This window comes from Montipora foliosa, chromosome 3, assembly GCF_036669935.1.
Source record: "Montipora foliosa isolate CH-2021 chromosome 3, ASM3666993v2, whole genome shotgun sequence".
Classification (NCBI taxonomy): domain Eukaryota; kingdom Metazoa; phylum Cnidaria; class Anthozoa; order Scleractinia; family Acroporidae; genus Montipora; species Montipora foliosa.
In genome coordinates this window covers 13,592,559-13,607,558 of record NC_090871.1, presented here as the reverse complement: position 1 = coordinate 13,607,558, position 15,000 = coordinate 13,592,559, and the positions used below count along the sequence as shown (strand labels likewise).

General features: G+C 40.6%; 2 protein-coding genes across 5 annotated transcripts in view; both read right to left on the bottom strand.

The window, feature by feature from the left end:
• LOC137996831 (kinesin-like protein KIF20A) overlaps positions 1-4,718 on the bottom strand; it is a 38,619-nt gene extending 33,901 nt beyond the window's left edge. The window contains exons 1-4 of one of the 3 annotated variants that reach the window (XM_068842426.1): positions 4,598-4,718; positions 3,994-4,509; positions 3,465-3,668; positions 125-260 (exon numbers count right to left, since the gene is read on the bottom strand). In XM_068842426.1, coding sequence (XP_068698527.1) covers positions 125-260; positions 3,465-3,668; positions 3,994-4,482 — 829 coding nt within the window. In that variant the 5' untranslated portion in view covers positions 4,483-4,509; positions 4,598-4,718. The other 2 variants (XM_068842427.1, XM_068842428.1) reach the window with 2 other exon arrangements.
• Positions 4,719-10,026: 5,308 nt separating this feature from the next.
• LOC137996830 (kinesin-like protein KIF20A) overlaps positions 10,027-15,000 on the bottom strand; it is a 23,022-nt gene continuing 18,048 nt past the window's right edge. For both annotated transcript variants that reach the window (XM_068842424.1, XM_068842425.1), the window contains 5 exons: positions 14,617-14,883; positions 13,509-13,595; positions 12,705-12,778; positions 12,512-12,605; positions 10,027-11,673 (listed from right to left, as the gene is read on the bottom strand). In XM_068842424.1, coding sequence (XP_068698525.1) covers positions 11,611-11,673; positions 12,512-12,605; positions 12,705-12,778; positions 13,509-13,595; positions 14,617-14,883 — 585 coding nt within the window. In that variant the 3' untranslated portion in view covers positions 10,027-11,610. The remainder of the gene's footprint in view (positions 11,674-12,511; positions 12,606-12,704; positions 12,779-13,508; positions 13,596-14,616; positions 14,884-15,000) is intronic.

The following is a 15,000-nucleotide window of genomic DNA, read 5'->3' as shown; positions in this document are numbered from 1 at the left end:
CCTCTGGCTGTCAACGCACACCAGTTAATCACGCTACAGCTGTACATCTGCTCCTGTAGCAACTGTGTTTGCAACAACACGTGTAAATTTATGCACAACAATTAAGAGGGATCCATGTTATTACCTTGATTACTATCTACCTCCTGACTTTTGATTGTAGTCACTGTGTTGCAAAGTGCTGACTCATCAGCATAGCTAACTTTGGATACATCAGCTGATATATCTTGGTCCAGTTTGAGAAGTGCATTGATGTCAAATGTCTACAATTGCAAGAAAAAACAATTCAATATCATTTAAAGCCCGGTTTACATGTTACGGTTTGCCAGCCCAATTTATTGGCCCGACGGCATCAGAGCACAAATCTTGCATGTATTTTGACAGCCGATGAATGACTGATTCATGGGAATGAAAATCAGACTTTTTTGAAGTCAGGCCAACAATCCAAGAGAAACCAACATATCAATCAATGGGTAAGCGAGTGGGTAATGCGCACAAATACTTAAAAAATTAAAGCCTTCAAATTGGTGGATACTAAAAGGACAACAGTAAGATCTTTGGAGGAAAAATTACACGTTTTAAACAATTTACACGGTACGATTTACATGTATCAGCCCGATAAAACCGGCCGGTCGTACTTTATAAACTGGCCTTAAGAGTACTGCAAGAACAACCATGAAATAAAACTAATGGTGAGCAAGTCTGAGTGGCTTTTTATGAGTTTCTAGGGTAAAGCCTAGTTGTGGGAAAGCTGCATGATGCTATCCAATGAATACCGGTAACCTTATTGAAAGTCTTTCGTTCACATGGAGGTACATGTACATGTACGAGCTGGCTAAGAGGCCATTTTACACTTGTTTGCACAGTGATCTAGCCTATGAATGGCTGCGAGATTGCCAGTGACCTTGTATTCATTAGCCTGCGAACAGCAGACGCATTTCCGGTCGTCGCTTCTCTGTGGCGGAGAAGCGACGACCGGAAATGCGTCTGCTGTTCGCAGGCTATGTATTCATTTGATACAGACATTACTGTTTTTTATCATGTAAATTATCCTGTTGTAACTCTAATTAGTCTACATTACCATTAGAAAAGCACAAAGGTTTCTATAAAAGCAAGGTCACCGGCAGCCTCACTTCCATTCTTAGGCCAGGTAACTTAGGGCGCTTTCCTTTTGTCAGAACTAGGCAGCCAGACCTATCAGTTTGCAAAGAAAATGCAACAATTTGAAGGAACACTTGCATGATAATACCTCGCATTTTTCTGGAGGATTGTATATCATCCTCGAAGAGTTTTAATTTGAAGGCAATGTAAAATTAGTCCTTCCAAATGCCTGGTCTGGCCGATCAGTTCTGTCAAATGGAAAGCGCCCTTAACTACAACTGTAAAATGGTCTATTGAAACAAAACTGACACTAGACCGGTAAATGAATCAATGATGTACAGTGCTGGAAGCCGTATGTACCATTCGTCGTTGTTGACAGTCCATTGTGATTGATGATGACTGTAACTACCGTATACGTCCATGTATAAGCCGCATCCGTAGATAAGCCGCACCCCAAATTTAGAAGCGCAGATTTTGGAAAAAAATGTAATACAATGAAGTTTGAAGTTCCAGTAACTTTCTATTGCTATAAACCAACAAGGACAAACAATCATCATAATCAAAGTTTCACCATAAAGTTGAAATTCCTTCGATTGAAGCAAAACGAACGAGTGCTTAGTAGCCAAGCTTTAAATGTGGGGAGGAGTCTGGGCCAGGGCCAGGGCCAGGGCCTGGGTATCATGACCACGACTATAAAGATGTTTTGAAACCCACAATAGGTGAAAAAATTCATGCAGAACAGGAGCTTGATAATGCAGTCGACAAATTTGCCGAAAAGGTGGTCAAGGACAACGAAACAGAAGCCCATTTACCTTGCGAGTACTCGCGAATTTTGTGGTATTTTATCGCATGTGGCGGAAAGATATGCGTGAAAGTGACTGGGCGAAGACGTCACTGCAAACAGCTGTACAGAGGAATGGAGATTCCTTGTAGGTTGGTGTTTACTTGTTCGAGTAAAGCGAAAATTAATCGCTTGAAAGAACTCTTGGAGAGCAAGATTCGCCGATAAACACTCGAAGACACAAACGGCTCCTTTAGGAGCCATTAGTCATTAAAAAGTCAATGAACAACAGCAACATGCTCTCAGTTTCTTTTATGTTTCTTTACTGAGATCTTAAGAAGTTGTATGAATATTAATTAGGTTTTTTAAAACTCCAAACACAGATGTATCCATGGATAAGCCGCACCCTTGATTTATGGCTTCAGTTTTGTGAAAAAAAGTGCGGCTTATACATGGACGTTTACGGTAATGTTCACAGGGCTTGACATGCCCTTCCGTGGGCCATGAGGCCTGCCTTCGTTCTGCAGCAACGTCCGCAGGTTAGGGTTTATGACCGCCATGTAGTCATAAGGCATTGTGCAACAGAGATTTACAATACAGTGTACATTGTATTTGTGTCATCAATTTTCGATTACATGTACATGTACACTAAAAACATAAACAAAAGACCTTCAATACACAAATTTTTATATTGAACTGGATAAAAATAAATATTCTAATATTGTTGGACTTTGGCAACTTAGTCACTATACTGTAAGTACAGAAACAACAAAGCCAAAATAAAAGATATTATTAGCCATGTACAGCGTACCAGCTTTACATGTAATCATGGCTCTGTCATTGATGCTGATTACTCTCTTCTTCAACTTGCAATTGTCTGATCAAAAAGATTAGTCCAAGGTGTACATGTAAATGCTACAACAACAATAATAACATGTACAATGGGTATTACTGTACTCAGGCTCTTAATTTTAAAAGGACCCACAAACTCTGCATGAAGAGATTAGAAGGACATGGAGTTCCCGGTTGCAGCCTTTTAAAGCCAGCACGTTATCATCCTGGCTGATCTAGCTTGAAGGGCTTCCGAGTAAATGAGATCACAAAAACAAAATACACCCAGAAGTCAGGCTATTTACGAGGTGCTACACATCATTTTGACTATTCCTCTACTGAAATCACACTAACAATGGTCCTGAAGGCCATTTTCAAAATATCAAATATTCAGCGTGATAGTGAGGCAATGAGGACAAAAACAATAGAAACATGTTGGAATGAATGTGAAAAATATTTACATATCATCCACTTTCCTTTGTCTTTCTCCTCACTGCCTCACTATCCAGCTGAATTTTAATATATCAAAAAAGGCCTATAAAAATAAGAGGAATGTCAAAGTAATTTACTGGACTAAACTGCACATGTTTACAATGCGCAAATGTAATCATACTGCCAAAACACAAGGCTCAGCAAATTAAACTTAAAAAGTCCGGGAGAAATTGAACGAGTTCCAAAACATTCTCGTCGAAGCATATTTCTAATGGACAGCTAATGGACCCTAAACAAGTTCTACATTATATACTGTACTCACATCTTTGTCAAGAGATGAGAGCAAAGCATTCTTAAAAGCATTTTCCCGGTACTCTTCTTCATCTGTCAGTCTAATAACATTTGTACAAAATCGTGGCTTAAGATTCAACTTGCTGTAATGTTTTCCTTCAATGCTGTTGAACACCACATCCAGAGCCCTTGGAAGAATTCCACCGTCTTTGGGAGTTCCCTGAATTGTGTACGTCTGAAACACAAGGACATGCCATTTTAGGTTAAGGAGCATACATTACTTTTTCATATTTTGGGTAAAAACTAATTTTCCTTAGTGCATAGTTGGATTTTCAATAAACGTTGTATTAGAGTTGGCACAAATTATAATACCGGTACCATGGCTATTACATGGTAAATGTATATGCGAATGAAACCTTGGAATCCTTGCCATCTACGCAATGAAAAATCATACAGAAATCAGTATAATGACCTTTGAGATTGGAGAAACGCTTATAATCTCAACTAAGAAATCAACTGTAAATCATAAGCTCTTCCCGGGAGCTCGTGCACATGCATACCTTTCCCGAATTCGTAACTCCATAAGTGAAAACAAGACAGTTTTGCCCGTGAATAAAGTCAGCAACCAGAGGCAACGTTGTTTCATCAAAAAACTGTTTCTGCGTCGTTGTCTCATCGAAGACACTAGAAAACGAGAATCGGTGCGAAATCTCCCCGCCAGCGCGGATGCTGTTTTTGAAAGCGAACGATTCCTTCGGTGCAGTCAACAATACCGCCGATTCGTTCTCCTTTTCAAGACAATGTTGATTCTCTTTTGCTTCAATCTCTTCGTTACTAAAAGGGCGAATTCCCAAGTAAACTTTAACGTACTCGCGGCCAGAGTTCGCGCTGTCCGAAGATGTCTTTTGTACTTTCGCTGGAACGCCAAATTCATCGAAGAGATTCTTGCGAATGGCGACATCGTTGTTGTCCTTTGCAAGCTCGTCGATCGCATATTCGTCGGCTTCTTCCTCGCCGTCCGAAACACAGTTTTGCTGTTTCTCAGACATTTTCAGAGACCACGACTGCTAAGAGCACTGAAAATTAGACACAAAAAAGATGATAATTACTCAAATCTTCGCATTAGAAAACTGTGGACGGAAGAATTCGAACTTTTGAAATTACCACTCGTCTCCACTCGTCGATTGATTGGTTCGTTCTCGTAGATCACCGCTGGTCAAGTTGAGCCGGTTATTGTAACCCGAGGACTCTGAAGTCATTGGACAGTCAGTTCACTGATCACTTCATTTCCCTTAAACAGTTAAGAGAGATCTTGAGTACGGTTTACGGTCGTTTCGATACAAAGTCGTTTCGAGACAAGTTGATTCGATACAAATTGAAGTCGTTTCGAGACATCATCAAAGTTGATTCGATACACGTAGAAAGTCAATTCGATTCAACTCAACATTTATGTTCTCAACCGTCAATTAGTGGTCTGACCACAGTTATGTAAACACTTTCAACGGTGTCTTCTTTTGATGGGCGGACAATTTGCGAGCATTGTGAGTCTCGCGTTTAAGTCTGAGCACCCATTTCAAATAGCACAGATAAACAGCATTTAAGTATAAGCACCCTTTAGAACAGTCAGCTGTCAATAACTGTGTGACTCGCATGATGACTCGCATGGCTCGCTCTTAACTGACGCTCTTAACGCTCCACCTTGGTTGAAAAGGTCATGCAAATGAGAGAGATCGAGACTGAGTTATGGGCTTCTCATAAGGTACAAAATACTGTTCGTCATTCATATGTCGAGTTTTACGCTGTGGGATAAAGAGGCCTTCGCGAGTTTTGCGCTGTGGGATAAAGAGGCCTTCGCGAGGGGAAATTGATAAGGAATTTAGCCCCTGACCGAAACGATCACTCAGGAACGGCGGAGGCGGGGGGTGGGGGGGGGGGCCCTTAGGCCTCCCAATTTCAAGCAAAAATTAAAAATAAGAAGTAAAACATATGTCCTTTTACGGTTGATCCACGTTTATGTTTTTTATATCGCGTCGAGAATGCTGAAAGAAGCATTCCCTAGCTTCAAGATTTCAGAATTTTCTGGCGGATAATTTCCCCAGAACCCCCTACAAGTTAGCGTCTCCAGCGCTTGCTTTTTAGACCACCGTATAAGCTAAGAGGCAAGGGCTTGAATTTGGAACCCGGGGTGGGGGAAGGGGGGGGGGGGGTACTGCCTTATAAGGGCTTAATGGGGACGTGCGGTCCGCCAGGGTATGTTTTTCGGGATTTTTGTCTTGAACAGGGTATCGAATTTATTCGCGAAAAAACACAAGCCGAACTGGCAACAAGCCATACTCAACGCCTCATAAGGAGAACAAACCTGTTCTCGAAGATGTTATTTTACTTCCTGAACCACGGCTTTCCACTGTTCCTTAGGAAGCAATCCGCGAGGAGCTCTATGTTCGCGATTTCGATCTCATGTGATAATCGAAACGAGACAACTTGCAAGAAATGTTGCCTTGTGTAAAACCCATCAAGCAACCCGTTTCTCAATGTGAGAACTGTCGTCGCAATAAAATTCTGAGACAAGTTGCACAAAAAATTGTCTACTGTAACAGAGACCTTAGTCTGGCAACAAAGGTGCTTAATTTTCCCTTGCATGAATTTTGTTTTTGGTACTTCGTACCTCAACCCCTCCTCCCCCCTTCCCCCCATAACTTTTGTAATGGTCCGTCCATAATGCAGTTCTAAAGTGGTGACGTCATGAAAATTATTTTTTGAAATTATGGGATTTATTGGGATATTTTGTAAGAACAACTTCTAGTCGCCAAACACTAGCATTGTGGGGCAAATTGTCTCGGAGATAGTAGTCCCGTTTTGCTCTGATGACTCCATAAAAATCCTTCTAAATTTGACTCGATTCCTTTATAAACTGAGTCAAATTTAGAAGGATTTGTATGGATTCATCAGAGCATAACTGAAATCCTAGTTTTTGGCGAGTAGACCTTTTGGATGTTGTTCTTTCATAATATCATGAAAAATCCCATAATTTCACAAATTTTTTTGAGACGTCACACTTTAGGACTCTATCATCCTCACTAGCATCACTTTGGAGCAAGAATTCTTTATGAATTTTGTTCGTGCTAACGATGCTAGTGAGGATGATTAGCATAAAGACAAAAAAATACTTTCTTGGCTACCATTTATGAATACGGTTTATAACAGGTGGTGCACCAATCTCGTTCCCAGAGCCTCCGTTACCCTTGTCTAGCGGAACGGGCACGAGAGGCTCTGAAAGAATCCAAAACCCGAACCAGAAAACTCTGGTTCCGGTTGAGTAACTGCGCGTGCGTGAGGGGAGACGGTTAGAATCAACAAAACAACTGGCCCCAGTTGTTCAAACAATGGATAGCGCTATCCACCAGATAAATCACTATCCAGCGGATAAACACTAGGAAATTTAAAACCAATTGATTTATCCAGTGGATAGTGATTTATCCGGCGGATAGCGCTATCCATCGTTTGAACAACTGGGGCCTGGAGTTCACCTTGTCATGACGGTACACATGAGCATAAACACATCTACCAATTCACTCGAAACGTTTAAACTTCGGAGAATCACAAACAATAAGGAGAGACATTTTTTCAACCATAACAGTTTTCAGTATCTGGTGTCACCCAAGTGAAAATTGATGTATTTTCAAAAGTAAAAATAAGTTGTAAAAAGATTTATTCCTAGATTATCTTCAACCTTGTATAGATAAAAATCCAGAAAAAATCGCGACTTTTTAGTTTAGAATTTGACAAATGGCAGGAAATTAGGCCGTTTTGAATAGCCAATCAGATATGGCCTTTTTATGGATTCGACCAGAGTCTCTCTTTCCCGACCGCTGGTCAAGGCACCGATGACTCTGGGAACAAGATTGGTGGTGCGCTATCAGCGGGTAACACCCATAGGGGTTGCGTGAGTCAGGTGCATAGGAATGGCCTACCTTTCCGGCTGTTTATTTGTGTTCTAAGCGCGGTCAAATCAGGGGCGACCTGAGATGTCACCTCCTGACCAGAGCTTGAAAACCATAACGCAAAGATTGGTTAAAGCCGACGTCGGCATGTACAAAACCCTTCTTTAAAATCCCTACCATCTTTCCTCCAAATGTGATGTTACCGAAAAGACATCTCTATCCTCTACAAGATGGTTTCCGCAAGAATACGTCCTGTGAAACTCAGCTCCTAGAATTTGTCACAGACCTAATTAACATCCCACGGAACATAAAGCAAACAGACGTCATTGTAATGGACTTCTCAAAGGCCTTCGAGAAAGTTCCTCATAACAGGCTATTACTGAAACGTAAGTATTACGGTATTAGAAACAACACCCTAGGCTGGCTTAAGAACTTCTTGAATAACAGGCAGCAATGCGTGGTTGTTGACGGTGACGTTCGACTCCCGTCCCAGTTCTATCGGGCGTACCACAAGGCTCGGTCATCGGCCGGCGGCACGGCACTGTTTCGTATTTATATCAACGACTTACCAAATGGCATTAAATCCAAAGTCAGGCTCTTCGCTAATGATACTGTGTACCTTTCTATCAATAACAGCAAAGACTGTCAGCAGCTTCAGCACGACTTAACACTTCTTCAGCTGTGGGGAGAGGAACGGCTAATGCAATTTAATGCCTCAAAGTCTGAAGTACTCCGCGTCTCCCGTGCACGCACCAAGATCCCGTTCACCTACGTATTGAATGGTACTCCACTTAAAGAGGCTGACCACACCAAATATCTCGGTTTCCTTATTTCAAAAGATCTTAAGTGGAATAAACACATAGATGTAACAACAGTCAAAGCTAATCGCTCTCTCGGGTTCCTGAAGCGTAATTTGAAAGTTACTGAAAGTGGTTTGCGTGAGAAGGCGTATATGGGGTTTGTACGCCCTCAGGTCGAATACGGTGCAGCAATTTGGGACCCTAGACCAGGTGTAGAAAATAACGGCGCCCACAAGATCACAAGAACACGCGTGTAAGGGATCATCTCTACCACTTTATCAGCCCAGCTCAACATGGCTTCCTACCAAGGAAGGTCGTGTGTCACGCAATTACTCACTGCGCTTGATCAGATTAGTGAGCATCTCGATACTGGTAAGCAAACCGACGTAATCTACCTCGACATGTCAAAAGCCTTTGACAAAGTATGCCACCCACTTTTGCTACGTAAACTCAAGCAATGCAATGTGTTTGGACGCCTATTGGATTGGTTTAATGCCTATCTGACTAATCGCAAACAAAGGGTTACGGTCTCTGGCGAAACTTCTACCGAGGTGTTGGTATCATCTGGGGTCCATCAAGGATCACTACTGGGTCCACTGCTATTCTTGCTGTTTGCAAACAATCTACCTGACGGGTGCAGTTCATCCAACGTGGCATGCTTTGCTGACGACACGAAAATCTACAAGCTTATTGACTCTGTCGATGACTCTAAGGCCCTGCAGTCCGATCTTGACAGCCTTATGGATTGGTCTACATCAACATTCCTCCAATTCAACCAGCAAAAATGTAAGCCTCAGCATATAACAAGAAAGAGAAATCCTATCGAGCATTAATATATTATGAACGGGTCTGTCTTAGACGTTACAACAGCTGAGAAAGATTTGGGTGTGTGGATCTCTAGCGATCTGACGTGGACTAACCAAGTTTACCATCAATCCAATAAGGCAAATAAGCTAGTTGGATTTATTCGTCGATCATCAAGGTACATCAGGAAATCTAGCACTCGCCGAACTATGTACTTGGCTCTTGTACGTCCGCACCTGGGTTATGCAACCCAAGTCTGGTCCCCTCAATCAATCGAACTGATGAAAAGCATAGAACTAAATACATCTTAATGTTACCCTTCCAAACTGAATGGTCATACCAGGATAAACCTATACAGTGCAACTTACTACCGATAAGCTATTGGCACGAGATGATGGACCTAGCATTCTTATATAAAGCTACAAATGGACTTATAGACATTTACCGCGGCATTTTACCAACCATACGCAGGTCTGCAAGTAACAAGATCATGCCATGCCAGTAATGCTACTATCTATACTACCAAGAGATGTAGAACTTTAACTTACCAGCGTTCATTCTTTATACGTACAAGCAGGATCTGGAATTCTCTACCTACCTACATTAGAGACAATTCTCTTTCACTCGCTTCGTTTAAAAACAAACCTTTTGAATATTATACAAATGCTCTATTGAACATTTACAACCCGGACAATCCTAAAACATGGAAATCTGTTTGTCCTAAATGAAATATGGCCTGACCCCTTGTTAAAGATATAACTTGCAGTTTTTAACTATTAAGCTCAATATTTTTGTAATTCAGTATTTATTTATGGGACCACAGTAATTGGTTATGCTGTTGTGGCCTCCCTGCCCCACATTTGTTGGGGCGAAGTCAAATAAAATGGTAAAAAGGCGGGACGCTAGGTGGACTCTAAAGAGGTATCACAATACCTCTAGCGTCTCAAACATGCTCCAGGACCTTGGATGGAGGTCACTAGAACAAAGGAGAGCGGATGCAAGACTTTTCCTCTTGTACAAGATCCACAGAGGACATGTTCCAATTAACGCCTCCAAATACCTCCGACCCATGACACGTAAATCCCGGCATTCCCACAACAATAGCTTCATCCCCCTCTCTACCAGTAACTCGTCTCACTGGTTATCCTTCTACCCCAGAACTATCACTCAAAGTCAATGGAACAGTTTACCACAGTGTATTTTTGATACTGATGACCTCAACTCATTCAAACATTCCGTCTCACTAATCACTCACAGTCCTGTAAATTAGTTTTTTTTTTTGGTTTGTTTGTTGTTTTTTTTCTTTCCCCGTTACTTCGTTTTTCTGTATCTTATTCATTTTATTACTATACCGTTGACCCCAGCCATTAATCTTCACGAAAGAAGGGTAGGCTGTAATGGTAAATAAATAAATAAATAAATAAATAAATAATTAAATAAAAAAGAGAGAATCAATTTAAATGTTAAAAGAAAGATCACAAAGAGCTATATAGCACTGAGTCCGTGATTTGCGGATTGTTGTTATCGATTTTCATTTCCTTCTCGCATCTGGGATGTATTTTGTTTCGATTCTCTAAGTAGATGTATACGAGGTAATTTCTTTCCAACTCTTGTGATAAACAAAGATTAGAAAGTTGCAAGAAACTGGCACAATGTGATCTGACATAAAATGCTTACAACAGCGAAGACTGCGTTAGGAAACCCAGTTTGAGTCTGCATGTGTATCCACAGCACAATTAGGGCGCGTTCGATTTACCCTATTCCGGAATAAGAATACGTGGAGTGATGATTAAAACGGTATGTTTGGCGAGTTTAAAGCAACAAGGATAATAAATGTATGTTTAAAATAACACTTTAGCAAGTGTTTGATAATTTTAATGTGAATCTCCGTAAAAACGAAGGATTTCTAAATTCTATTCCATGTATTCCTATTCCGGAATACGCGCCCTTAGTATTTCGAGTGCAATTTGGAATAAATAAGCACGAGTAAATTTTTTCAAAGACAAACAAAAGTGGCGAGTGCAATACACCATTTTTCATTTGTGTTAGCTGGCCTATGAATGAAAGTGAGGCTGGAGTTGACCTTCTCTTGATAGAAACCTCAATGCTTTTCTTATGTAAATTCCAACTAATTAGCATGGGAACAACATCGTTAACATAAGAAAAGGAGAGAGCTGTGTAACATAACAAGGTCAACTCCAGCCTCATTTTCATTTACAGACCAGGTAACTAAACACGTAACTGTAAAAAGGTCTATTTGTAGTCTTCGAAAAGTGTACAAGTGCTTATTTATTCCAGATTGGACGAGAAAAATCATGCGATTACTTATTAATGATATACATGCATTAATTGAGATTAATTGACGTACTCTAAGAAAATCAACATCCTAAAATTTTAACAGGTGTATTATTAGTGCCTAAAGGACAAAACCCTGTGTACATGTGAGTTTCCAAGATCTATTTCTAAAAGACGATGATACAGCATAGGGAGAGACATTGGAAGTTTCAATCATTTGTTGATAGCGGTGATTTCAACTGGAACCCAAAATTGAAGACTGCTAAACAGTGCATCCTATCTGTTAACTCAACAAGCGTGGGGCTTGGGACTCATTACTGTTGGCAAATTTGTCCAATCAGTTATATTTAATGCCTCGTGGACGAAGTTGTCTCGCTTTGTACTGTACTTCCCGGTTTTCCTGGAATCAATCAATCAATCAATCAATCAATCAATCAAAATGATCAATAAATCACAGACAAAATGCTGACTCAGGGCAAGAACTCTGCGGGCTTAATCGGATCCTGGACAGAAGGAACCAGTTTTGTCTTTCATTTTCAATCGAAAATGATATCAAATTTAAAATAATGTCAAATTTAGGCTGTTCACCAACATTACGAATCACGGAAATTATAGTTTCACTCGGGCGAGGTGGGTGAGTAAGGCAAACAAAGAAAAGTCGCACACAAGCCGCAGGGTCTTTTTTCACTTTTTCCCCCAAAAAGGTAAGAGTAACCAATCTAACTGATGAAGAAATAACGCTCGTTAATTTCCTAGCGGATTCATCCTCAATTTGGTAACAGGGAGAACAATTTTCCTTTTTTACTGTCTGACATTGAATTATCCAGAGGCGTTTGTACATTATGCTTTTGTCTGCTCACTAAAATGTTCCATTTTCCCTCTTGAATGGTCGGTCTCCCCCAAAAAAAACGTCAAAATGCTCGGATAACGCTCATTGTGCAGAGGCTTTTTTAATAAACCCTATCATTTAAACACAGTGTTAAAACCCCCAAAAAAGGTATAAGCGTACAAGTGGTATAACAACAAATCAACAAAGTAAATAGGTTAAGATTTTGTACATATTCTTGCTCTTTTCGTCTTTTGCTAAGTGAAGAGGCTAAGTAGTTGACTATCCCTTGAAAGTTCACAGATATTGGATCCCGGACAATGCCACTAAAATGTTCGAAAAATGCTACTATGATGTACCAAAGCTCAATCATCAATACAATACGAAAAATGGTTGCTCTCTACTCGCTTACCATAGTTGGTAAAATATCCACAGTTGCTGGAGCTGTTCGTTTAGAACGACTTGAGTTCGATCTCCCCGTTTTCCTTGCAGAAGTTCGAGTAAGCCTGGAAAAAAAAACAAAGACCCATATTCTCGAAAGAAATTACCGTAGAACTTGGTGAGCTAATTGACTCAAGGATATTGCTTTGGTAATTTAAACTCACGGTTTTCCCGGAGCGAAATCCTCATCACTCTCCTCCAGTCTTTCTTTCTTCGAGGGCGATGACTTTTTCTTGATCTGAAACAGTTGAAGGCCATGAGATGCAAGAATTGTTTGTGTGGGCATAGATAATAGAGTGGAATGGTTATGAAACCGGAGAAATTTCTTTGTTTTATGTTTTTGTTCTCTTTTTTGGCCTTGACCGTGCACAAAACACAATAGTTGTTTACTCCGTACTGAGGACCTAACCAATAGAAACGTGTTGGTTACGTAATTCATGGATAGTGTATGAGCGCAAAACAAAAGATTGTGCACGGTCATGGCATCTTTGTTTGGTCCTTTGATGTTTGCCGAGCTTCAAAACCACTCCCCTCTATTAACTATGGTGTGGGTGTACCTTGAACTAGACCTCCTCGTGGTCGTGAAAACCTAACCCTAAACCTAAACCTACCCGCCTAGATTAGCCTTTGCTATTTACGGGCAAGTGTATTTCTTTCTTATTGCATTGATATATTTTTAAATAAATTTTGAACCTTTGAAACTTTGATTTTGGTAGTCACACGCTTGGTAGGCTTAGCCGCCATCTTGAATTTCAGAAGTAGAGGAAGATTGGGGAGAGGAATAAATTGCCACCAAGTGAGTGGGCCAGGGGCATTCCAACATCAATCCAGCATGGCGCCTCGATAGAGTGAAGGAAAAATAGAGGTACGTAGCCTTCCTAAATAAGATTCCTGCACTGCAGGCTAGAGGCAGTGGATATCTAACGGCCCGGGACTGAAGAGGAAGTTCATTGGAGTAAAAAAACTACCTCAGCTAAGGTTAAATCACTGCTGGTCCTTTTTAACTGACTGGATCTAACACCAGATGTATGCGACGTCGGCTCAATCTCTGGATCCTGGCAAAAAAAACCAATCAAAGTCATTGGCGTTGGTAATTGGTTTCGATCATCATTTGAATATAAACTAGTTTTCTCAAGAAAGGCATCGCACAACACAGCCCTTTTCTTTCTCTTTTAAATTCAGTTGTTTATATTCTTTCAGATAAATTCCTTCATCCGTTGTAATAGCTGTGTTCTGTCCCCTGACATTGGCTTCTTGCAAACATGCGTTTTTGGCCTCAAGGAGCTGTGTCACGGCAGAGTAGTTGATTTTGTGCCGTTTCGTCACTCGCCTCTTCTCGCAACTCAGCTTCGTGACAAAAAAAATGTCTGTCGGGCACACATAATTCAGGTAACAAACAACAGAGATAGACTCTGAAAAAATGTAAGCCTGAAGAGTTTTCAAAAACCCCTACTGTAATCCATTTCAATCTTCTTCAATTTCACCCATCCCGGCGTCTTTTGGGTTCGCTGTTTTATTCAAACCTCCCGTTAATGTTTTTATAGTTTCCCTTGATTTGGTTGCCAGCTCCCAGTCGCCGACTTGACACGGCCCACTTAAGAAAACTTTATGTGAAACTTTGGTCATCATTTTGTTAGTTTATTTCATTAATTTAAGGCGTTGCTATACTCGGCAAAATTTCTTGCAACTTGTGCCGCAATTTAGGTACGGCTAAAGTTCTAGTATAGCGAAAAAGGTTTCTAGAAATGTTGTATCACTGGACGATGCTTTTTTCATTTGTCTTGTTTGACAATTGCCCTTACACTGCTAGGACTGAAATTGTGGAAACGGTGCCTTTTCGCAATTGAAATGAATGAATGACCCACATAAATGAAATGAAGAGATTATTATTTTTTCAATGGGGACTCCGAGATACTCGGCATTCTTTCTAGTCATCGGAAGGTCGTTGTAGGCTCGACTTCTGCAAAGGAGTATTCCCGAGTCACCCGATTAAACAAATATTATCTCCTCATGAACAAAATTAAAAGGAAATTGTGTTCTAAAGCAACGCTTCTAGAGATCTAAGACCACACTAACCTGGTTTTTAAAACAAGCTTCTTGTTCATTAAAAGCCGCTCTCAATCTACTTATTTCTGCCTCCTTCTCCGCGAGTGCCTCTCCAGCTTTTTCTAACATTTCTTTGAGCTCATTTGTTTCTTCATTTGCGGCAAATAAATGTGATTGAAGTTCCAGCAACAACTCAGAATCTGCCGTCTCCTCCCTTCTGCTATCTTTCAACTGTTTCACTTCTTGGCGCAGCTCAGCAATCTTGGCGTTCATGTCGTCGATGACGTGTTGCTTATCCTGCAGAGACAGAAAAGCCAAGATCCCCGTGTGGTATTTATTTCTGAACAGCACTAATTATAAAATGAACTTTGTAACTTTCCTGGTACTTATTAGCGTTCAGTTTTCTGGTTTGTA